This window comes from Amphiura filiformis, chromosome 6, assembly GCF_039555335.1.
Source record: "Amphiura filiformis chromosome 6, Afil_fr2py, whole genome shotgun sequence".
NCBI classification, from domain to species: Eukaryota; Metazoa; Echinodermata; class Ophiuroidea; order Amphilepidida; family Amphiuridae; genus Amphiura; species Amphiura filiformis.
Window position 1 is genome coordinate 18,941,966 of NC_092633.1, and position 23,255 is coordinate 18,965,220.

At 35.7% G+C, this 23,255-nt stretch overlaps 1 protein-coding gene across 4 annotated transcripts in view; it reads left to right on the forward strand.

Annotated features, from left to right (window-relative positions):
• The window catches only part of LOC140155101 (solute carrier family 15 member 2-like), a 71,265-nt gene extending 49,050 nt beyond the window's left edge, over nt 1-22,215 (forward strand). For all 4 annotated transcript variants that reach the window (XM_072177803.1, XM_072177804.1, XM_072177802.1 and 1 more), the window contains 14 exons: nt 348-516; nt 3,054-3,136; nt 3,507-3,590; nt 4,236-4,370; nt 4,861-4,893; nt 5,640-5,810; nt 6,469-6,585; nt 7,427-7,594; nt 8,913-8,959; nt 9,591-9,725; nt 11,074-11,185; nt 11,404-11,535; nt 11,979-12,086; nt 14,385-22,215. In XM_072177803.1, the coding sequence (XP_072033904.1) occupies nt 348-516; nt 3,054-3,136; nt 3,507-3,590; nt 4,236-4,370; nt 4,861-4,893; nt 5,640-5,810; nt 6,469-6,585; nt 7,427-7,594; nt 8,913-8,959; nt 9,591-9,725; nt 11,074-11,185; nt 11,404-11,535; nt 11,979-12,086; nt 14,385-14,627 (1,737 nt within the window). In that variant the 3' untranslated portion in view covers nt 14,628-22,215. The remainder of the gene's footprint in view (nt 1-347; nt 517-3,053; nt 3,137-3,506; nt 3,591-4,235; nt 4,371-4,860; nt 4,894-5,639; nt 5,811-6,468; nt 6,586-7,426; nt 7,595-8,912; nt 8,960-9,590; nt 9,726-11,073; nt 11,186-11,403; nt 11,536-11,978; nt 12,087-14,384) is intronic.
• The last annotated feature ends 1,040 nt before the right edge of the window (nt 22,216-23,255 follow it).

Sequence of the window (23,255 nt, forward strand, 5' to 3'; positions counted from 1 at the left end):
GATAAAACCTTCAAAAATATTTGATGGCTGATCAAGTACACCACAATTATCCTAAGCTATAAAACACCAGGGACCAACAAAATCAAGTAAAATATGCAAAGGTGTCCCAGAACAAGTTATGAAAATAACTGTGCACCTGAGGATATACCGCTAGAAATCAACAACAACAATGTTATACACTAATAACAACAACAAATAAACAAGTTTTGTACCAAGAGGCAAATTATTCCTGTTTTTAACATTTTGCTGTGTTTTCTGTGGTTTGTCATTGTATTGTACAATAACAGTTTTAATTTAACATTAGACTAACATTTTATTTTTATAAATTTTTACTTTCTATTTTCCAGGAAGGACCTCTTCAAAAATTCTTCTCAGTATTTTACTTCTCAATCAATGCGGGTAGTCTCATATCTACATTCATGACCCCTATCCTAAGACACGATGTACAGTGCTGGGGTAATGACTGCTATGCCTTAGCATTTGGTGTACCAGCTGTCCTAATGTTTATTGCTGTTAGTAAGTACACTGTATTCAATGTATATTCTTTGTAAAGATCATAAATAGAGTGCTTGTAATAATCAGTAATCAGTTTCTCAATTAAAAAAATCAACACATTAATAATTTAAATGTGGCTATAAAAGAATTCCCATCAAATATGCATATAAGCAAGTGAACTAAATTACCTCCATGCCATGCAGTTTTAGCAATTTGTGGACCACCAAATCCTTATGGTACATGTATGATGGATATTGAGAACCTAGAAACTGCTGTTTACTACTACTATGCTCTATTAACTTAGCTAATGAACCATTTGAATGAAGAAGTACAAGTATATTTCTTTGGACATATAATCGATATACAGCACTGTTCTCCAATTATGGTAATTGGGTTTTTAAGTCAATGATATTTTTAGCAGTCAGACGGCAGGTCACGATCTATGCATTACGAGGTCACAGTTTCTATGCTCGTAATTTCTCAACCCAGTCACCGCACTGATTTTTCCGAAGTTGGCCGAAGTAAAGGCCCATCTTAAAACCATTTTCTGATAGTTATGGAGTAGTCATCAGTTGTGTTAAAAGCCTCAAAAGTATGTTTGTAGGTTTTTCCTTGTCTTATCCTGCAAAAAACTGGTATTCATAAAATATTTCTGGAAAATAATTGCGTTAAGATAATATGATAAATTTGAAGGTTTCATGAACTGTGCCCAAATAAACCGTGGACCTGACCGTTTACAACCTTCCCCTAGAAAATAACCATAGGTAAATTGCTCATAAAACATTGATCTGTCAGTTAATAACAAAATCAGAAGTGTTCAACGGTTTTCATTGGGACAAAAATGGAAGTAAAAGTATATAAAATTACGACTAGATCGGCTTTTTACGCCATAGAATATTATGGAAGCTGCACCCTCATAAACATGACAAAGTCGGGCAGTATCACAATGGATTTTTGTCTAATAAAGCCATTGCGACTTTATGCATGTTTTGTTGTAGCAGGTCTGATATTACACAGTTTTCCGAATACCACGAGTCAATCCGATCGGTTGAATTCACGCGCCTGTATAAACTCCACGCACGATTGGTTCTATGTCCTTGTCTACTACAAAAGAAATATTGATTGATTCCGTGGCTTCCACACAGACGAATTTTGACAAAATATTTTATATGCGTTTTTGGACTATTTTCGTGGATTTGACCGTTTGCAACGCTGGTATGATATAATTTTCATGGCTTTTGGACGGGAATGATGTAAAGTTTGTACACTGAAAAAACCAGTAGTATCTGTCTGCTGGAGGTATTCTTTAAGACAAAAAAACTACCCGACTTTGTACCCAAAAATTGAGCAATCTGTTTTGTTCCAAAATCACATTTCTTCACTCATTTTCGCTAAAGTGAAATCTGGTAATGATAGATTGGACCCTTTACAACCAGAAAACCTTTATTATTTGTCATTCGAAAGATTAATAGCATTGCAAAATTAAATAAATACAAGGTTATCTCCACTTAATTTGTACAATTTCACAGAGGATATACCAAGTCAGATGCACTCAGAAAAAAGAAACCAAGGCCTATATCTGTGACCGGCCGGTTGACTGTTAGGTGTCAACTTATAACAGTAAATTAATCATATATGAATCTTAGATGCTTTTAGTGGGGTTTAAGAAATCCAAGAAGCATCTGCCAACACCAACATATACAAGTTCTCCTACTTTCCTCGTACAACGCGAGATTGGAACAGACTTACTGAAACCACCGTAACATTACCAAGCCTGGAAGCCTTCAAGAAACAAATCAAAGACACAAGCAATTAATCCCGTCATGCACGCGAGAGCACCAATCAAGTTGGCGTGATGTTAATTTCCCTGCCGACTCAACCATAGAGATAGAGATAGAGAGATTTCCTTTGATATAGCTGTCATTATGCATTAGAAATGTATTGCCAAGTACCTTTGTGCTGTGCATGATTCTTTTTGTCTTTCAATGATATACATTGTGCTTGTTTGCTTAAGTCAAGTGGTGCACTTGAACTACAAGCAAGAGCCCTCCATAACTTAACTGTCAAAGAAAAGCTTACCAAAACTAATAATCACATAAAACAGGTCTCGTAGCCCTGGACAAACCATGATACAAGCAATACAAACCTTACATAAAAATCATGAAAATGGAAAATACAATTTAAAAAGAAAATGCAAACACACATGTGAAAACTAAATTGAATAAGCAGACTTGAACTAGTGAGTTTAAGCCACAATTTGAATTGTTAAATTGTGACGGAGTCTCTGACAGTTATTGGCAGTCTATTCCAGATCTTGGGTGCCAGCACAGAGAAAGACCTACCATAGGTTATAGAGGTAGATACTTTCTGTCTTACATTTCAGTCAAACAGATTGTATGTGATGGAAAGGTTGACAAATTGTATCAATCTGATGGCGCGCCTATTGTAACCTTGTTGCTTGCAGATTGCATTTGGTGTTATTTCTAAGATTGTTAGCAAATTATATCATCTTTAGTCTTAATAATTGTTTTTCTCATTTTGTATTCTTTTGCTTGCAGCTATATTCTTCTTAGGCAGGACAGTTTATAAGATTTACCCATCAACAGGCAACATTGTGTGGCAGGTGGTTGAAACAACAGCAGTAAGTATCTCCATACTGATAATATAGAAGCAAATTTATGTTCGTTTGTTTGCTTGTTTCAAGATCATTCTTGTCAGAACGATACTAAAAAGCTGGCTAGGGGTTAGTTTTCACTTAATATTTAAACTAGTAAACAATATATACTGAGAAACTGGCCAGGTAATCCTATTAAATGAAGAAAAGGAGGATAGAAAATTTGGCAGAAGCCGGGGACCTCTGCTTTGCGAGACTAGTGACTTCAACCTTTGCTGTTTTAAAACTTCCATCACAATTTTGGCAGAAAGATTTTCAAACAAATCACACACAAATTGTTGTGAGTTATTTGAGTAGGTTTTAATAGAATATATTGTTATTATTTGTTCTTTAACAGTATGCCATTAACAATAGATGCCGACATAAACATACAGACCAGAAGAAAGCTCACTGGATGGATTGGGCTGAGGATAAGTATGATGTAAGTTGAAGTGCTCCAGAGATATGTCTCAGTTTGAAGCAACACAATCATTCAAAGCAAACAATCCTATTACTGTGATTTGTTGATTGATGTTTCAACAACTCTTCACATACCTTTGTACAGCAGCCAAGCGTTGTTAATCAGTGATGAATCCACACTTTTCCTGAGTGTATACGCAAACGCAAGAGGCGTGAGCGCGTAAAATTCATCATGCCTAGAACTTCACATGCGTAAACACGCTCTGTTGACTTTTGTATTTTTGGAGGGAGCAGCTAAACATTGCCGCTTTATTCTTTAGAAATTGCCAATATCAACAGAGATATCACCTATCTTCTTGTAAAGTTGAGTAGCAATGACTAGCAGACAGACGTAATGAAATAAGCATGTGAATTAGACAATCTTTAGCTTGTTTTCGTTGTTGAAAGGAATTTAATCATGTTTCACCGTTTAACAACTCGCATTAGGCGCGTCTGTGTGGTTTACTTCGCGAGGGCAGCTACCACGCAGACGAAGTGGATGCATCGTTGTTAAACAGTGATGAGCAACGGTGAAACATGATTAAATCCCTAAATGCATTCTGTTTTAGATTATACCCCATTGGAGCAACCCAAGCTAAAGCATTATTTTGTATATTTATTTCCCCAGCCTAAGCTTGTAACAGACATCAAGGACTTGTATCATATATTGGTGATGTACCTTCCACTGCCTATTTTCTGGACACTGTTTGACCAGCAGGGCTCTAGATGGACATTACAAGCACAACATATGGATGGGTCAATTGTAAGTAGGCAGATCACCAACAAGTAAAATGACCTTCTTGTTGTAATTATCTTGTCAACTCTCTTTTCAATTTGAAGAACATATTTGTGCAGGTTCAAGCCTTTTTGGCGATATCATCATATAAGTCTGTAAAATGGTCGCTTATACGGAATAAACATGCTTTATTTCATCACCATTTTGTTCACTGATCTATATGAGGGAATTCTCACCTTTTCCAAAAGGAATTTTTAAAGGAATGCATAGATCATCTGACAATCCCAGCAGACGCTTTTGGAAAAAAAAAATTGGAAACTGAGCTGGGATTTATTATAAACCCTACATCACATTGGGTTTTTTTTCCTTTCAAACAACGCTAAGGCTAAAATAAGCAGTAATAAGTAGGATTGTATTAGCATGCTTTCTTTTATATAAGTGCAAGTATTTCTGATGAAAAAGTTAAATCCAAATGTACAGTAAACTAACCTTACAATGATTTGTTTCCTCCATACAGGGGTCATGGACTATAAAGCCAGATCAGATGCAGGTAAGATGTAATTAATACCTAATTAGTACCCTGTCCCTAATATGTGCCCCTGTGACAACTGTCTAAGTGCAAACTACATAAGTCTACCATATAGCTCCATCTAAACGTTCCGGCATGGGATTATGATGATTTTGACAGATACACTGTATTTGTTGTGTGAATATGTTTAAAGTACCATATATGTGACACAATCTGGTCCTTGGAGCCCAATTTGAAATTGAGATAAAGGCAAAAATACAGGAGTAAAAAAACCCCAATAAAACACATATAACAAGAAAATACACATAACAAAATTTCATAACTTTAGAACTAAGTATGCTAGACCTTTTGTGCTTTCAGTATATGATAGCCTAATAAGGTAATAATTAAATAGTAACTCATTTTCAAAAATGCCTCTTTTGGCCTCCATGGAGCAAATCATGTCACATATTTACTTTCATTTCATCTTTTTAATAAACGCCACGAGAGCAACCGGCACAAATAAGTAGACCGAATATGGTACATTCTTCTGTGAGATTATAAATTAATGTGTGCTAAACTGTAAAAAATATAGAAACGGTCACATCAAAATATAGTTTGTCTCAAAGCTCGCACATACTATAGTACAATTGTGCATGTTTCGCTTTATGATATTCTTACATTCTTTCTCTTGTAAAAGTAAAATGTGGAAAGTTACCAATTGTTTAGACACATGATCTACTGAGATGATCTGCATTAACATTTGGTTATTTTGTGGTTTCTTTCAGGCTCTCAATCCTGTTTTAATCATCCTATTTATACCATTCTTTGAGGTGTGTGTGTACCCATGTTTGCGGCATTTCAATGTTCCATTCAGACCCTTACAGAGAATGACTGTTGGTATGTTATTGGCTGCAGTAGCCTTTGTCTTGGCTGGTTTCATTCAACTCAAAATTGATGTAAGTACACAGAGAATTTAGCTGGGGGAAAATAGTCACAACTCTTGGGGAAAACGTGATTCTTGTGTCTATTTTGGGCCCAGGATTCCACTTATCTGACATTGCTTCCTCTCATCTTTGTCAAACTTTACTTTTTATTTAGCCAGGTAATATGGAAAGTTGTTTATCCTGTATATAAGACATACTTAGATCAAAAGCAAAACCACAAAGTTAGCTTTCCAAAAAACCATTTGGTCCTAATAAGAAAGTTATACTTTCCATCAAATCTAGAATATAGAAGTTAGTTGAAGTTAATCATATCTCTTAGATATCGCTTTAATATAAAAATGGTTAGCCCCCTCCGATCTCCATACAGATTACTGCTTTTGATTGTCTGGAAGTCTGGTGAGATATTAGGTAGTCTGTTATCTACCGCTTATTTTGCTCATCATTTTGGCTCTCAAATTATACCTTAAAGGAGGAAACAGAAAAAGTTGTTTGTGTTATGGAATTGAATCCATGACCTCAGGTTTACAATACCTATGCTTTTATCTCTTGGTCATGCCTTAGTCATACCATAACACTTTCTGGAAGAGTGGACAAATAAGGAGGGATTAAAACAACTCCAGGCATATTAAAAATGATGATATTGGATCTACCTAATGCTTATCTGTTACAGAGTAATGAAATTTCTCTACCTGGTGAGTCTCGTGCACTAGTGAAAGTCTTCAATGCAGCTCCATGTGATATTGATGTTGATAGTAAATTCTATACAGGACCTGTGCCATATGCTAATGTAAGTAAATCCATTGTTAATGACTTTATGAGACCTCAGTATACTTAACAACAAATAGCTATTGTTGGAGGTCCAAAAGGTTTTGTAAATTTGCATCAGTGAGATGTTGACCTGCTTGAATCATGTCTAGGTAACTAACCTCATAATTATGGTAGGAGTTCATTATTGTAATTGGAAATTGACTTCTATTTGCTTTCCTTTCACTATCCCAAACCTATGTATATTAGAAAGTGAATGAAATAAAAGAAAGAACCAACATAGATTCCACTGAGTCACAAACCTAGATACAGCCTAGGGATGATGAGGGCAATACATTACACCATGCTATACCATCCACCAGTTTGCTTTTTACTAATAAACTCCAATTTCTCATAGTCCAGGAACAAATGTGTACCTCAAAATGTCACAGAATCTTCATCAATCACTGTTTGATCAGAGGTCATTATTTGCTACCAGAGGATAATTGAGAGAACTAAAATGACAGTTTTATAACAAAACTGAGAATCAACTGAGATTTATTTTGTGTTTAAATCATGCCCATTCATGTTGTTAATAGCAACCAAAGATATTTAAATCATATGATATGTACATTACGCATATGATATATTATATTTCTGTTGTTACTAAAAAATAATATTACAGGCAGCAACTATGACAGCATGGGCTATTCCAGATGAAATCCATACAGCCCCTATGGAAGACATAACCTTAATCTTCAACACAGGGAGTGTGAATTTCAAATGGGGTTACTGAATCAAAATAAATACATTTGAGTTAATTAATTTACGTACAAAACCTTTTTCTTACTACCAATCTGAACTACTTTTCACGTCTATTACAGACCACCGACTATATTGATTGGGCAGTTGGACCATATGAAACTACTTTGAAGTCGTCATGTGAGGGTATAGAAGGTACAACATTTAATACCAAGCTAGAACGCAGAAAAGGTGGGAATGCTGTTGATCTGTTTGTGTATAACAAGCAAAATACACTAGGAGTTGTACAAGTAAGTTAAAATCATTATCTAAATGTGCCCTTATCGTACTATAATATTCATCTGGATGAGATACCCTAACCTGCAGATTCTGACATTTATGTGTATGTCATTGGCATAAATCATGGAGAGGGGGTTAAATCTTCCAATATGTTGATAATGGGGTGGTCCATACAATCATCTCCCCAATATTGATGCCTGTATGTGGGTTTCTGACCAAATTAACATTATATTTGGCCATTTTAGCCTAAAATATGCATATTTTTTGGCGCTCTACATAAATTTGTTCCAGTTTTACACCATATTTCTCCATTTTAGCTTCAATATGGCAACAATTTTCTTTTAAAACTTACTCTGTCCCCAAAAGGTGCTGGATTCACTATACTTCAAACAATTTTTTCATACCCCATCCCCACCAATGTCAAAAAGAAATCTACACCAATGTAATAGTTTTACAATGATCCTGAAATGAAGTACAAGTCTTGGTAAAAATAAAAAATTTACAAAATTTTTTATTCAAATTCCCACCACACACCGACATCGCCCGGTTAATAATTACATTATACAGCAGAGACACTGAAATGAATACCAGGGATCGATACATGTGAATGTGCTATGTACGATTTGATATTCAGACGATAAATCTTTGGATACCGGGGTAGAAAATGATGAATATCTCCCATAATTAATTTAGTCTAAAGAAGCCATATTTTGTTCCTTGCACTTGAATATATGTGTTGAACGGATATGATAGTCGTTAGCTTGTGTCTTGAGAAAAAACCGTGCGTCTTGAACTCAAAAACTGACAAAAATTCTGATTTTATATGTGCCGAACTATAGCGCAGCGTAGGCTAGCTGCACTCACTCCTGGAGGCAGTCTAAAAGCAGATGACCATTGACCTCATGGCATATACATGCTCACTCACACACAGAGAGGTCAATTACCAGGCTATTGTCAGTAGCCTTAGTCGGATGTCCCTCGGCTCATTATGCATCTCAAAGGTCGGAACAAATTAAAATGGCCATGCGTGGCTGTGGATTCAACCTACCATGGCGATTTCTGCCATGAAGATATCGGGCGATGACACTGTGCACTATGCTGTCAACATAAATTGTAAAGCAGAATTATGTTGGGAGGGATATCTTTATGTTGTTTGCCAACTATTATAAGATTGCATGCGAAAGAAGCCAATCAGAACTATACACTTACAATACCCTCTTAATTAGCTGTACTGTTTTGTTGTATGGATAGTAATACACTAATTTGTTAAAAGTAATTTTGCTTATTATTATAAATGATTTTTTTCGCTTTATTTTCTTACATTTACAGGTCACAGGACAGTTGACAAAGCCTCCAAAGGGACTTTCATCCCTAAGGTATATTTATTCAGTTGGATCTTACACATGTCATTTAAAAGATCATTTTAGTTGCAATTTATTTTTAAAGAGTGCACTTGCTTTACTCACAGAGATAATAAAAAGGCCATACTCCAACATTGTTTGATTTTGTCCAGTAAATGCCAAATGTACACATGAAGCCCAAAGGCGGCACATTTGAAATTGAGATAAAGGCATAGCTTAATATTTGTATAAGGTAATAATTATAGTAACTAATTTTTCAAAAAAAATGGAGTTGATCATGTCACATATAGTTTGATCAAATTAATTGATGTAATCTTTTCAATTTCACCACCAAATACAATACTTCACTTGTCTGTCAGCAGCCAACATTTGTGGCTCATACTCACTTATTTCCCACCTTGCTTGCTTTGCAATGGACTATTTTAGTTGAAATCCATACACCCCCTTTTGGAAGACCTGACCTTGATCTTCCACACATGGAGTGTGAATTTCAAATGATGTTACCTGAATGGGTGACCCCATTTCACATCTACATCCACTGTGTGCAATATTAAGGTCATGTCATCCACAGGGGGTATGAATTTTAACTGGAATAGTCCAATTCTACATCTAGATTTTCACATATCCAATTTATTTTTGTTTTCAGTTTGGGCTGGTTCACAGACAACCCCAGTCTGGATACTGATAATTTGACAGTAGTTGTTGCCCATAGCAACAGGAAATACAATTTTGAGATACCACAGTATAATATCACAGAGTACCAAGAAGTGGAACCAGATACGTAAGTTGCTTGTTTTATGCCATTTGTCTGAATTAAAGTCAGGTTGCTCACATCTATGCCGGGGTGTCTAATGTATATTAGACACCAATAGATTTAGACAGTTACCATTGAATTATACTAAGGAATACTTGGTGAAGAGTGTTTGAATGTCTTTGTGGACCGCATTGTGTTGTGAACAGTGTCTGAATGTCTTTGTTAGTTGCATTATGCTGTGAACAGAGTCTGATAGATGTGATAGATAAGGCCATCTAATTTAATAGTTCCTATCAAAGCCCCCATGCGCATTAGTAAAATTGCGCACTTTTTGTGTGTTATACCTGATGGATTGAGTAAATTTCAGTTTTTCCCCACTGTTTTTTTCCAAGTCCACCACACAAAAATCTCACGTCTGACATAGCCTAAATCGTAATTCTCAATAAAATTCTTCATCTTAACCACAGAGAAACTTCCTTGAGAGATGAAAAGGTGGTCTATTCTTGTCAAAATGCTTGTCCTACAGATTAAAACAAATTAAAGTAAAAAAAAACACATTCCGCATTAGGTTTTAACTTGGAAAGGGCTTTGAGACAAACTATTAAATTAAGATGGCCTAATATCTTAACCCTAACAGGACGGTATACTTCAAAATACTACTTGATATATGCGCTGTTCGTGCATGCATCCCACGTGGTGTGATGATGCAATCGCCCTAAGTGATATATAGGCACGGTTTCGCTGGTCAGCGAAGCCCAAGACCCGTGGCAAAGTGTCGCCGACCCAGTGCCTGGCATGCGAGGGGTCTCGGGTTCGAATCCCACCCAGAGCAAACAACTTCTTTCCTTCTTTTCTCTCTTTATTCCTTCCTTCTTTCCCTTCCCGTTGCCAAAAAGCCCTTAGGCGGTTAGGGTTAGGTTACCACTATCGAAACTCAATATATGCTCCCTTAACCCTAACAGGACGGTATACTAGTTACAAAATACTACTTGATATATGCGCTGTTCGTGCATGCATCCCACGTGGTGTGATGACGCAATCGCCCTAAGTGATATATAGGCACGGTTTCGCTGGCCAGCGAAGCCCAAGACCCGTGGCAAAGTGTCGCCGACCCAGTGCCTGGCATGCGAGGGGTCTCGGGTTCGAATCCCACGCAGAGCAAACAACATATTTCCTTCTTTTCTCTCTTTATTCCTTCCTTCTTTCCCTTCCTGTCGCCAAAAAGCCCTTAGGCGGTTAGGGTTAAGGAATAAACCATGAAAGACAAATACTATATGATTCTAAAAATATGCTTCAAATAATTTAATATGAATAACCATCTTGTTCACTTCTGTATTGCATACAACTTAATAAGACTGTTTTGTTTAAATTGTAGATACAATATATTTCTGCTTGGATCTAATATTACTGTGGGTCAATTTGAGACTGAACAGGGTGGCATCTACAGACTACTGCTACAACCAACCAATGATCCCAATAGCCAAGAGGTAATATTCTACTTTTGTATATTTTGTATTTTACTTTATTATGCTTTATCAATGGCACTGACAAAGTATTATCGGCAACAGCATGTGTACCTTGTACTTTGCAAATAATTCAAAGTTGATGTCTACTATCAGTCTTATGGCACTTTTGTTGCAAAATGTTGGCTACCTCTGGTTTACAGTTATTAAATCACTTGTGTGTTATGTTTCTTTCTTTGTAGATGACTTTAAAATATCACACAGAAGTTGAACCCAATCGTGTGTCCATGTTCTGGCAAATACCACAATATATAATCATCACAGCTGGGGAGATTCTCTTCTCTATTACTGGACTGGAGTTTTCCTACTCACAGGTATATGATGTATTTAAATGATTAATACCAAACCTCTAAATAGACTGGTATTTAGCTAAACCAGGAGAGAAATGATCCATGGAAGGTGATGCAATCATTGACCGCTTCCTTTGTGCTAATAGAAGACAGTGATTGAAAAGTATAGAGAAACACATAGATTCAGGATCGTAAATCCAAATTATTTGTAATTCATACACTTTTACTTAGCGAGAACCAACCAGAGCAAGCGTTAGAAAAATCCAAACCATGCATTGATTGTGTACTACTCCGCGTACTACGTCCAGTGCTTTCGTACCTGTTCGTGTCGCGTAGGCTTGATTCATTTTCGGGCGGGTTGATGCATTTATATTTGGTTCTATTTTCCAATATTTTTAGTGATAATTTTGTTATAAAAACAGCAAAAATCATGTGGTTTTTTTTCTTCTCGTGTGTTTTTGTTCTAGGCACCAGCTAGTATGAAGTCTTGTGTGCAGGCTGCATGGTTAATGACGGTAGCCATAGGTAATCTGGTGGTTATCATTGTTGCCGAAGCAAAAATTGTAGATAGTCAAGTAAGTGCACCTTTGATTTGCAAAAAGAACACACTAAAAAATTACTGTATTGCTGCATATCTTACAAATTAGGCCTGCTCCTCTGTTTAAACATTATTCTTTAAGTAGCCCTACGACTATCACCACCTTGGCTACCACTAACAGTTCTTCCCCAGACTCTGTAAGGTCTGACTGACTAAAAAATTACGTATTGCAACACCTCTCTTAAGGCATGTCGCAGCCTTAAGGCCATATTTTTCCAGTCTTTGTAATTTTGCTTAAATAATACAGTGTATATCTGCATCGTACATTGATCTTATAGGAAATGAGTCAAAGAAGCCACTGGTCACATTTATATTTCCATATGTATTGCAGTTATTGAATTATGACAAATAATAGTCCAAAACAAAAGTTTTTGTTATTTCCCCCATTACATGAAAATTATGCATATGAAGGAAAAAATAAAACCCATTACAACATGTGAACAAGCCTTTGGTTCTCACATATTAGACCCATACCTGTCCCTGTGACAGTGAATGAAATTTGTCCAGCGTGACGTTATAAGGTGTCACCGTAGCTGGAATAATAATATCCAAGGTCAACACATGATCGTAGTATCAAATCATGATTCATGTTCCATTGTTGTCTTGTCCAATATTTCTAATTTCCCAATTATTCATATGGAGCAGAATATGTTATACTCAAAAGTAAGTAGAAGAAACCCGCCCCGAAGATGATTGCGATTTTGTTTTTTTAATTACAATTTTGACAAATCTGGTGCAGGGTGTCTTGCCTAATTCCCCACCATTCAGGTTTCCTGGGTACATTCTGCAACTTCTCTGAAATATTGAAGGCTTCAGTCTTTCATGATGTAAACTTCTCCCTTTTCTACTACTACTCCCTTTAAATCCTCAACATCATTATCAGTGCCAATTGGCATAAATACTCCCAGTGAAATAAGATAACTGACATTCCTGCACACTATGATCCTGAAATAAACAAGTTGTTTGTTTACAAACATGGTGGGTATTATGGTTGTAACATAGACCATAAGTAAATACATGCCTAGTATCATAACACAGTGATTTTCTTACATCACTTGTCATAGAATTTCAATGCTCTTTGCATCTTCTTCCTCACCCACTGGTGGAAATCAACATACAGGGTCCACTTGAAAATATCTGAAGAAATTATTGTTGTGTCTTACTGGTGCTTCCATATCCATGAACTAAGAGATTTTGTGTCTTTATCATGTTCTTGTTAACTATTCAGATTATGCATGCACTCATTAATTCTGGGAGCTTCCTGGTTGATCATTAAATACGCTCTACTGCATCATTGTGCGGGAAGCACGATGGCCTAATGGTTAGGGTGCGAGCTTCATAATCGAAAGGTTGCAGGTTCGAGCCCCCACCACAGCCAGTGTGTCCTTGAGCAAGATAGCGTAATAAAAGTTGTAGCTCTCTAATTATTTTTACTTTCAAGTTTGTTGTTATTACATCGCCTTGTCTCATCTTGTTGTTCCTCCGGTTCAGTTCTACTCCTGTTAATATTCCATTTGTTGGCGAAAACAGTTTCCTTTTATGCAATGGTGCATTCTTACTTTCTTGATGCCATGCTTGCTTTTTACAGGCAATGTTCTTGCATACTCACACCGATCTCTATCGCTTTCAATATCCTTGGCTATATAGGCATAACAGTCTCTGTATCTTCTGTAGCATTTGCTTCATGACTAAAAGGAATTTGGCAAGATAATACTCTATAATTCCGTCTACAACTAGCCTGTAAATAAGGGTTTTTTTGTGAAGGATATGAAATGCAGACGCCTTCTACAAAAACATTATTTGGAGTTTGAACAACTATATTACTGATATAGGGGCTGTACATACATGTATAATTGCAAGACCAATCCATTGTAATGTTTTTGTGGAGGGTGTCTGCCTTTCGTCAAAAAAACCCTAATTTGAGTAAACAAATTAATGAGTGGCTCAGAATAATTACGTTTTTGTGGAGGGTATCTGGCTTTCCTCTCTTTCATCAAACATCCTCATTTAGAGTCGACAAATTTTACGATATGTGAATTGGTAGCCACAACAAAGTGATTATGATCTAATTGAAAGAAATCAAATTTGAAATCATTTGATCCAACATTCACCCGTAACACATTTCAATGGGCCACATCTAAGTAGAAATCCCAAAACAATGTTACAAAATATCTTGCATAAAGGTGTTACATGGCTCTTCAAATCTCCAGATCTACACACCTGCTGGTAATGTTTGATCTAATCCTTTTACTCTGTGATTTTTCTATTCTGACAGGCCTTAGAGTTCTTCCTATTTGCCGGTCTCATGACACTGATCGTCATCATCTTTGCCATTATGTCATATTTCTACGTCTACATTACACCACAAGGGTACGAGGAACATGATGAACATGGCCTACTACCATCAGGACACAAGGATGAAGAAGAAGAAGTACCGCCGAAGACTCCTGATGGAGATGGTGCTATAGCAATGGAAGGGAGTTATCAAGGTGGAGACATAATAGACCCAAACCAGTAATGGCATGTATGTAGCACAGGGTGTATCAAATTGATTGGTACCCATCAATATTCAGTGAGCATGGCCAAGACCGCCACATCAAAATGCAGTATAACCACCCAATTTGTAGATAACAGGTCTTGAAATTATAAATTGAAGTCATTTGATGAGGATTTAATGTTGAATGTGGAAGAATCAGGCACTTCAGTAGACAGCTATGATGTGATGGATACTAATCATTTTTATACAGCTTGTATACATTAGCATTTATATTATGCTTATCCAAAAGGGAGATCTGAACGTACAAACGTTCATGAAACAATTTTGTTTTGTGTTTCTTGTTTTAGGGTTTTTAGTTTTTCAGCTAAAATTACATCACAATGATTGTAAGTCATCAATAACACTAAGATCTCCTAATGTGCCAATCTCCAAGCCAAAGTTCTGTAACCTACAATAAAGTAAATTGACATGGAATGACCTTATAACATGTTGTGGGGATTGTGATGTCCCCAGTGATGCCACAACATAAGTTTATTTAAGATTTCATTGTCAGATGCTGGGTAGAGAACTGATGTGGAACACCAAATGCATTCATTTGAGCTATGAACAGGATGCAAATAAAGTGCACAAATCTGATTCCGTCCACAACATGTGAATGATGTGATCCAAGACCACAATGCTTAGTGATTTAGTGTCTTAAGGGGGTACTACACCCCTCGATAAATTTGTGTCTATTTTTGCCTTTTTCTCAAAAACTAATTACACAGTGGTAACAGAAGTTTTGTATATTATAGGGGCAAGGTATCCAATTACTACACTGGAGTTTCAGTGACCCAAAACAAGCGGTTTGTTATATATGATAAGAAATAAGGTACCGCTAGAATGTGTATGATTTCCTATCATATATACTGAACCGCTTATCTTGAGTCACTGAAATTTCAGTGTAGTAATTGGATTCCTTGCCCCAATAATATACATAACTTTTGTTACCAGTGTGTTATTATTTATGGAGAAAAATGCAAAAATAGTCACAAATTTACCACAGGGGTGTAGTACCCCTTAAAGGGACTATTGTGCATTGGAACTCCATAAGTTGCATGTTTTTACAATCAAAGCGATGACCTCAGCCCTGCCAGATTTGATGTTTTATACCATTGTGGTCCTGGACCACATATTGTGGACGGAATTGGATATTTCCCAAATAAAGTAGTCAAAATTATGCAAAATTGTGTCAAACCAAGTGGTATTAGATAAACTAGATCACATAGATTGACCTAGTGAATATATTGACACATTTGATATTCTGAAGAAGTATTATTTAAAGATGTAACTACACTTAGAACAAACATGTTATCTAATTACTACATGTACTGTCACTCCTTGATTTGTATGATTTGTTTTTGTATCTCTGACTAAAACAGTAAGATGGCATAATTGCACTCATTCACAATTGTTTGAAACTTGTCATAAACATTTAGCATTGACGTGTATCATTTTTGCCTGACACCGTCTAAGGCAAATTATACATAGTAAACCAATAAAAATGAATGAAATGAATCAGTCGCATGGTTATGTCAAGGATTCTTTCATGTTAGAAAATTGGTTTTAAAAAGGCTGAAGAGAAAAGGGTTTACACTTTTAAACTCGCTTTCTAGTTCAGCTGTTGATATGAAATGGACACTTTTGACCAACACAGTAATTTTTGATTGTGCATGCATTATGTGGTCTTTACATTTTTACATGTAAGAAATTTGAGTGCTAACAACTTGATGTATGCCTACTCTGTAGCTCACTGTTCAAGCAGGTTTTGTTGTTAATTTACACCAGGCTGCAAAAGGTAGGCAGTCTTTCTAACAGTACATTCCCAAATTGAAATTTTGTTTGCTGCTGAAAGTAAATTGTTTAATAATTGTAGAGAAGTATTCTTTTATACAGATGTATATAAATGCAGTAATACTTGAGTACTAAAGATTTAATGAATTGACTGTGTTTAATGTTGTAAATAATCAGGTATAAGCTCATCTTCCTAGATGAGAGATGCTTCTCAGAAATAGGGGGTGAGCTTATACTAGTTAACCTAGGGTTGGCTCTGATTTCAGAGTTTTTTGTTATTGTTTTCAGTGTTATTCAGCCTATTTCTGAATCAAATTCACAGAAAATGGTAAAAAACATGGTTTTCAGTGTTTGGTTTTTGCAAGACCAGTTTTCATGCCAGAATAAATCTAAGATATGAACTCATCAGGTTAGTCATACCCAAACTATGGCTGATTTTATTGTTTATACATAATTATGAGACACTCAACTCCTTGTTACCTAGATAGGACTTTAGCTGCCATGTATGTAGAGTATCTTCATTTATTTAGGTTACCTACAATTTTGTTTTGATCACCTATCTTGTGGCTCATTCAACAACTCTTCCTAATAGGAAGTTCCTTTACCTTTGCATAGGAACCAAACATTGTTAAAAAGTAATGAATCCACGCTTTTACAGCAGTGCATATGCAAGTTAACGGAAGCGTACATGTGTGATGTGCAAGAACGCATACAATTTGGCATGCCTAAACTGATGTGCATATACACACTTACATGTTGCATTCATTATTTTGGAGGAAACAGCAAAGCATTGACATTTTATCTTGTACTTTTATTGCTGATATTAACAAAGAAATCAACTTCAGCTGATCGATATTCTTGAAATGTTGTATGGCAATGACTAACTGACATTCCTCATGAAATACTCATGTGAATTACGACTTTTTAGGTTGTTTTTTTTGTTGTTGCTGCTGAAAAGGATTCAATCAGATTCAATCTGAAATTAACCCAGCTCCTGACGCGTCCGCATTTTTTATACCACGCTGCCCTCACAATATGAAAATTTATAGAAGCATGAATGCATCATTGTTAATTTCTGATGAACCACTGCCTAACATGATTTAATCTCTAAATGAACAGCAATTATGGGTATTAGAATTTCTTGTGAGAATAGTTGAGCCAAAATTATTATTTGGTGTACTATCAGGTGCACCCTTGTTTCTAGGATATTTTAGAAAAAAGTAAGGGATGTGTACTGCATGCCCACATGCGAGTATGAACTTGTATTCAACTTTTTAGTAAATCCCATAAGCATAAGCCTTTGTGTCTGGACCCTGATGTTGTCATTTGACGTCATACCTGTTTGCAAATAGGTGTGACATTTGTAGGGGTCACTCCAAACGCAAAGGCTTATGAGATTTACCAAAAAGGTGGATTGTGACAATAATTTGCTATTTTATACTGTATAGTATTCACATTTGTCTACGAGACTTTGATGTGCAATATTACAGGTTAAACTCAACTGTAGTCATTAGTTACTCATTTTTTGTATGAAAGAAATACAACTTTAAATTTGGATGACAAAAAACATGTACATGGAATTCATTGAACGTTTAGTGTAGTTGTAGTCAGATGTGCTTCAGTTATAGATATCAATGTCATGGTAATATGTTGAAATTGTGGGTTTTTTTATTAACTGAAGCACACAATTATGAATTGAACATTACCCCAGACATCAATGCTCAATTTATATTGGGACCAGCATACTTGTCAGTCATATATGCAATCACAAGGAATGTACTGAAGCCTACTATAACTGTGGGTAATAGCCAGTACATGGCTTATGTTGCACTTATTATGTTGACATAAAAAACATACAAATTTCAACATTTTTTGGAGATAACAGTTTATGATCTTGATCATTAGCATCAATCTTTATTTCCTTTCATGTGTGCATTGTTCATTTTCATTCACATTAAATTTATCAACAGCATGAATGATAAATTACCTCAACACCACCCACAAGTGGTAGATAAACAGGGTTTGGGCGCAATCTTTCAAAGTAACCAGCTCATTTGCAAGTATGATTGAAAGGAATAGTACAATATAATGTAAGGTTTCCCTGTTATTAAAAATGTTTGTCAATGGTCACATTAAGTAAAAATTTAGTTAATATTTTCACCTACATACATTCAAAGTTAGGTTTTTGTTATTTACATAAATATTGTGTTTATTTTATTTGTTTGTTTACTATATTTTTTATATGAATACATCTATGGTGGTGCTTTAAATAACCAGAAATGGTGGTTTTGAAATAATTTGGTCTTTATTTTCTCATTACTACAAGTGGTCTAATCTGTGTATAAAAACCCTTAACTTTCAAAGATTCCTAACATGTGATTACAATAGTTGTGATTACAAGTTATGTAAATATGTAAATACAGATCTATGTTTATAAGACCCCATTGTTTACATTTGAAGTCTCCATTCAATTTGATGTGTAGCCCAAGCTAGTAGCTATTGAATTGAATCAAATTTGGTGTGTAACCTGGTAGAGTCTTAATTGCAACTTCAAAAGTCAACTACAGAATGGGTCTTTGGAGCATTATTCAGTCAATTTGAATTAAACTTTGTTTCTATTGAAGTATGTCTTTCGCTAGTATAAACTGCCAGTCAAATTAATTCATGGTTTTCAGGAGTGTTGACTGAATTATAAATTTGTTATTAAATTTTCCTGAAGATGGCCTCAATTTACTGATAGTGTACCAAACACCCACAGGCTCAAAGTAGTTCATGGTAATCGTCTGTCACAATCAAATTGTGGGTTGAATTGTGACTTTTTCCTATTGTGGTCATTTGGGGTCAAAGGTCACAATGGAGATGAGGGTATTGATCCAATAGTTAATTTATTATTTTGATGTGTTAAGAGTATGTCCTGGGTTTTCTTTCATGTGTGAAGAAATTTTGAATATGGTAACAACTAATAGCCAGTTTATAGAAGTTTGCAATGCTCCAACCAGGCTTAAACAAGACTGATAATTACGGAGAAGCAAAGGAAAAGTGCCACATGTTTGAGTGGGTGAAAACTGGACATCCTCCATACACACCTCTATTACTTGTTGAAAGAGAAGTTGGGCAAATAATACATGCATGCTGAGATTGGGTCAGTGTATTGGACAAGCATCAGTATTCAGCACAGTCAGGTGCATTGTTATGTCCAATTTCTCTAGCAACAAATAATATGCAAATATTTACACTTTTCTAAAACACTGTGTGGAGTGTGCTCAAGTGCAATTATACATGATCAGTACACACCACATATTTTACTAACCAATTTTCTGCTTGGCTGGTACAGTGCATACCTATAATTATTGACATCATGATTGGGTGCTTTTAGAACCGTGTCCAAAGATAATAAACAATTCAAAGGGCAAATCATGAAATTCAAAAGTCTTGCTGTCAAAAAATTCAAAACTGCAAGTGAGGACAATACACCGCAGGTCTGTGCAACCAAAAACCAGGGGAAATTAAGTAGTAGAAAAAAAATAAGAATAGACAGAGAATAATTATATTTCAGGGTATCAATATAGTTTTATGAAGTCAGTTGGGGAATAAGGGCCTTACCATCATCCCCGGGCCATCATCCAACTTGTGATATTCTTTGCATGTCTCCAATAGCAAACTTCATGTAGTGTTAGGTTCCCCTTCTGAATATGGACCTGTATGCATCCATGTCCTTCACCTACCCTTGTTTATTAGGATGTGCTTGTGTAATTGTACATACATATTTATTATAAATATACAAATAATATAAAAACCATTATATCAACATAGTAAACTTTTGCAAGTGCTTTATCTTTCTTTCTGAAGTGCATTAAACCGAGTTGAAATCATGGCTTAACCTGCAATGACATTGTGATATTCTGTGAACTGTTAACTTCTGGCTAATTTTGATACATATGTAATTTTTAGAAAATTGTGACATGGTAGATCTGAACAAATTCATATTTTAGTGTAATGATTTTGGTTCAATGGTTGCAAGTATGTATATACAAATGCCAAGTTAGTGTATTCTAGTTTTACCAAATATGCAAATGTATGCTAATGATGTGTAGTAATGTATTCAATCTAATTAGCAACTGATCAAAGTTACTTCACAAAGGTGAAAATTTACTCATTTTAAATGGATATTTATAATTTTCTATATTATGAAACTCAAAAATGTCATTTTCATGCAAAATGCTGTAATTGAGAATGATAGAAAGGAAACTGGAAACAAAATGTTAGAGCTATTGCAACTGAATTGTTTTTCTGTGATTTAATAAACTTTCGTGCACGTAGTTGGGCACAACACCTACACTATTATACGTTCCAGCTATGGTGACACCTTGTGACATTCACTATCAGAGGAGGTTCATGGGTGTGAATGCAATGAAGCAAATCAATACAGCCTTGATTTGCTAAGAATTGAACAGGACACGTGTCTCATCAAATACCTCTTCGAAAGTAAGAGGTATCATCAAAGCTGGAACAGATAATTGTTGCGCTTTGCGTAGTGACTGGCTGATGCTTATGTGAATTTACACAAGCATAAGTTGGGACTGTATCGATGCACGTAGTAACAAAACTTAATAATTTTTGCCTATTATAAGCCAAACAAAGTATAATTAGGGGAGGGGTGCTGAGTAGGTCGAATATGTTGTGTAAGTAGATATCAATCTACCCAGAAGCAATTGTTAAGCAAATCACCGTTGCTGCCAATGGGAAATCTTTCTTTGCCTATTGCTTGTGGAACTCACAAGATATTGGCATTTATGTATTCTCCATGAAACCCCAATTTGAAAAACAGTATCAAGTGATGTGTCTTATTTCTGTAAGAACTTGGCTGGCATTTGATAGGCCTATAATATGTTTGCTTGGTGCTTTTTACAGCTATGTGCTTCACTCGCATGTACAAAAATAATGTTATAATGATGTTGATCATATTGTTTTTATACTTGCTTAAAGTTGGTTTCAATTCAAAGTGTCTAAGTTATGTTTTATCAGTTGTTTATATTTTGGTTCATTTTGTGTTAGCCTAGTAGGCTGATTTGATATTTTCATCTGAAATAAAAAATAACAAAACTGTAATATAGGCATGAAACCCTTTGTGAAAGTTGTCAGCCCAACTAGTTAGCAACCAGAAAGTACCATTTTGTCACCCTTGTTTCCAGTACTAATTCTTATTAAGTACAGCCTGTTGAAGGTTAGCCTGCCTGATAGTGATGTTATAGGTGTGTTTTGTGTGTATGTTTTTTGGGGTGAGGGTCTAGTTCATGCTAAAAGGAAGTAAGATGAACAATCTCACTTCTTATTGTGTTCTTGAATAATAGGTCATTTTGTAGCAACCAAATTCTTTGTCTAGATGTGACAGTTATATATTATGGGACCAAACTGGTTCCTTCAACCATGGTTATTTCAATGTAAAAGTCTAGTAGCCAATTGTGATAGTGTGTAAGAGACTGAAATTAGTCTCTTACACTTGGAAGATTTCTAGCTAGCCCTAACCAGATATGACCATGGCCATAGGAACCAATTTGGTGTATCACATAGCATGTACTTTGATATGAGTCAACTACAACACATTGCTGTATACATAGGTACTTCATTGTAGTTGGAAAATATTTAGGTAGTCTGATTCTTTTGAAAACTTTATCACTATTATTTGTTATTTTAAAAATATGTATAAATTATATGTATAAATATTAATGTAGTCTATCAGATAAATAAAGTCACAATATTTATGTTAATTATTTTATATCAGTTGTATATTCATTTCCTTGTTGTGTGGTGCTTGCCTATTCAACATAATGTTTGCTTGGGAATTAGGGTACTGGACAAATCAATCAGAAAAAACTTTTTGAAATGCACTGCAATTTTGATAATAATTTGATGTTATTTTTTATTGTGGGATAGGCTTTTACGACGGGACAGTCTACATGTCCCAAGACAAGGGACAGTCTACATGTCTCATTTTTAGGTACTTTGTCCAGTAAGCGTAGCCAGCGGGGGGCAGCAGAATGCCCCCTGACAAAAAAAATGAAAGAAAAAAAGTGCCCCTCTGACAAAAAAAAAATGAAAGAGAAAATCAGGAGGGCAAAGGAAAAGAAAAAGGGCAAGGAGCCCCTTTTCTAGCAAAATTCAGGGCCAAAAAGTGTAAAATACAAAATTTTCAAGGCTTCGCTGCACATTGTAACAATAAAGACCTTTTTAGCCGGATAATGGGCTAAAATTATCCCAATCATCCCAATAAGGCCCTTTTTCGGGAAGCTCGAAGACATACAGTCTCTATGTATTGTATGATGCAACTGCAATTTTTTCGTCTGTGCCCCAAAATTTTATTTTGCCCCCCCCCCCGACCAAGAAAGCTGGCTACGCCCCTGACTTTGTCCTGAAGAAGTCAGAGCTACTCCTGACGAAAATTTGACAGTTCTAAACTTATCCGACGGCGAACCCGCTAAAAACCCACTAATTGTTATTTTTTTCACACCAACCTGGCTAACAAACATATCCCCCTCCCCACCACAAACCTAGACACACTGTTACTCACGTGACACATGCACAATTTTGAGAACGTCACATTCGTCAAGCAAAATAATACCTCAAGTGAATAACTCGCGCAATGTGGTGTATTCGTTACACTGCTATCTACTGAAGATAGCAACATTTATCAGTTCATTATGCCGTTTTATATCATAAGAGTCATTGACTGCATAACGCACATTACCGATTTGAGAGCTTTTGAGCTTGTACTTGAGAACTTCGTTCATAGTTCTACACAGGTTATCCAGAAAGTCT